At 30.2% G+C, this 3,072-nt stretch overlaps 1 protein-coding gene across 1 annotated transcript; it reads right to left on the reverse strand.

Annotated features, from left to right (window-relative positions):
• Positions 1–1,329: 1,329 nt before the first annotated feature.
• On the reverse strand, positions 1,330–2,244 carry LOC124924330 (putative clathrin assembly protein At4g40080). The gene has a single exon (XM_047464385.1). It carries the CDS (start codon positions 2,242–2,244, stop codon positions 1,330–1,332), a length of 915 nt encoding a protein of 304 aa, XP_047320341.1.
• Between the last annotated feature and the right edge of the window lie 828 nt (positions 2,245–3,072).

The following is a 3,072-nucleotide window of genomic DNA, read 5'->3' on the forward strand; positions in this document are numbered from 1 at the left end:
TTTTACCCCAATTCGACAAATCAACCACCACTCACAATTCATCTCTTATATTGTGACCTCACACACCTCTTATTTAAGGATGACAATTTAAAACCGAGCCGAATTGCCCTGTTTCGAGTTGTTTTCCTCAAAACCAAACGGGGATGGGGCGGAGATGGTATTTGTGTCCCCCGACCTGTTCCACCCCGATTTCACCTCGATTCTGCGCCGAATATTATAAATACAATTAAATATATAAAATAACCAAATAAGTTTTATAATTTTATTTTCACTTTAATTTCATATTGTTCCAAAATCAATATCTTAGTATTCTTATTATGTATATATGAGTTTTCACTACATGTAATTGGATTTTTTTTCCCCTTATTTTGCTTATTATATATTGATTAAAATCTTAATGATATAGAATTTTTTTTTATAGAATAAATTTTATATTAATTAAATCTAAAAATGATATTAAGTATATCATCCATAAAATATATTGAACATCTTTTATTGTATACTTGGTGTTTGATCTTGTTTTATTTTATTTTTTTCTAGTAAATATTTTTTCAACTTATTTGAAAAAGAAAATTTTGAATTTTGAACGGTTTAATTATTAAAATATTTTTTTATTTAAAATTTAATAAAATAAAGTTTTAAGATTTTAGTGAATGAAATCATAAGAGGTGTAATTTGATAATTATAGTTATGAAGATATAATAGAGAGACTATATTAAAAAATGATAAATATTCAAACAAAGATTCATCCATATTTACAATTGTTAGAAAGTTTGGATTGATGCGCCTTATATTACATTTTTACAATATTTGAGTTATCATCAAAATTATTTTTTGATGGACTATCTGTTTGGAAAGAAATTGTCGAATTTTCAATAATCATAGTCTTCCGACGCGTATCATTTGTAATGCTATTATTTTGACGTTTTCTGAATTTTGTTCTGAAAACCGGTAGAATCCGTCGGTGAGTTAATTATTGTCTCGTGTATTTACAAGCTCGATAACCTATTAATTAACATTTTTTTATGTCATGATTTGTCGTTGTGATTAAACGAATTGCATCATTTTTAATATAAATATACGTTCTCACAAAATAAATATAAAAAAAAAGTTAAAATCAAACAAATTAATCTAAAATCATAAAAAAAAAATTCAATAATCAAACAAGCTCTAAATTGAAAAACCTTTACAATCACATTCATTTCATATTCAAATTTTAATTTACAAAACAAAAAAACAAATAGAATAAATAATTTCTCAAAAAAAGAATTCATTTATCCTATTAACATCACACAACAACAAAACCTAATAATCTCTCAAGTCTTTCACTCAGTTAACAGCCACGCCACTCCGCCACTCATTCCGGTACGGCAGCGCCACCAATGCATACGGCGGCGCTAGAATTCTCTTCACATCCGCCGGCGCCGCCATCATCTTCTCCACCTCCATTTTCAATTCCTTCACCTTCTCCCAAAACTCATCATTTCTCTTCCTATTTACAAACATCTTAATCAATTTCTCTTTACATTCTTCCATTCTCTTCAAATACCCAAATATCTCTCTAGCCTCGCCGGAATCCATTTCATCAATTCTCTCTCTACACTTACAAATTCTCACCAGAATTTGTCGTTGAGTAAACCCATAATCCTCAACAACCAAATTCATTATCTCGTTTACTAAATTCCTTCCATTAATAAAAACATCATCTGGGCAATTACAAATTTCTTCAACCAACTTAACAAATTCTTCAATTTCAACTAAATCCTTTTCAAATAATCTAGAAACAGATAAATTAGTTTCAAGAAAACCAGCATACCATCTAACCCAAGAAGACAAATTCCACGATTCCGCATCCCTACCATCGCGAAACTTCGATAAATTAAGGAAATTTCTACCCCCAGCTGAAGGGTAAACAGAGAGTTGTTCTTTTAAGATTGAGGAACCTTTTGAGAAGATGTAATGGAGGAGGGTTAAACATTTGAGAGCCACACGCGCGTCGCGCGTGGAATGGAGACGGTCCATTATTGCTGATATACAGGCTCGGGCTGATTGACGGGATTCTTCTCCGATTGTTAAGACGGCGGAGATATAGTGGTCCGGCGCCGGAGATTGGCCGTGGGCGGTGGCTTTAATGACTGTGGTGTGCACGGAAGATGTGGCGCGTCGGAATGAAAGGATTGCTTTGAGAAGTGAGGCTTTGTCTTTGAGGATTCCGGCGAGAGGTTTTCTTTGTCGGCGGCCCATATCTGATCGGAATTATTGTCGGAATTTGTTAATTTCTTCTCTCTCTATAAATATAAATATATAAATATATATATATATTAAGCGCGTAGGGCTTGTTTGATATACGTGAAAAAGCGTGGTCGAACGTTGAAGAAGGTTTCGCTAATATAAAACTTAGCCATCTTTCTTTTACTATTATTATTATTAAGACTGTCTTAATTTTCTTAATTTGACATTTTCTTCTTAATTAAGATATATATATATAGAAGAAGATTAATGATAGAGAGAAAAAAAAAATGACAAGTCGAGGAAAATGAGGTGTGATTTCCTGAGTGGTTTAAAAATTTTAATAGAAGAGAGAATTTTCAGATTTTTAAACCACTGAGAAAAAATGACACATCATTTTTCTAAACTTTCTTGTCATTTTTTCCCGCTTCATATCGAAGAATATATAATTGCTATTAATTTTTAAAATATATATATAGTATGTTTTTATTTATTTAATTGTATTATTCTATACCATATGAGGCTAAAATATTAAATTTTGTGAAGTATAGGAAATATAAGATATTTTCTTTAGGTGGCAATTGCTATGCATGAATTGTATTACCTAATAACCAGTCTAGGACTAATCAAAGTTTACCTAGTAATAATCTTCAAATGAAATCATATTTATTTATTTATAATTGTTTGCTTAGTCTTAGTCCTCTTTTATTCATTTGAAATTGACTTCAAAATTTCATTTTATGCTATGAATAAGAAGTTGACTTACAACATGCTTATTTAAAAATAATAATTTCAATGTCAACTATAAGTAATTTTAATATAACATGTAATATGATTAAATCA

The sequence above is a fragment of the Impatiens glandulifera genome, chromosome 2 (genome assembly GCF_907164915.1).
Source record: "Impatiens glandulifera chromosome 2, dImpGla2.1, whole genome shotgun sequence".
NCBI lineage: Eukaryota > Viridiplantae > Streptophyta > Magnoliopsida > Ericales > Balsaminaceae > Impatiens > Impatiens glandulifera.

What these genes read in the sequence shown, in the direction of transcription:
- LOC124924330 (XM_047464385.1), bottom strand. Translation starts at nt 2,244, where the DNA reads ATGGGCCGCCGACAAAGAAAACCTCTCGCCGGAATCCTCAAAGACAAA.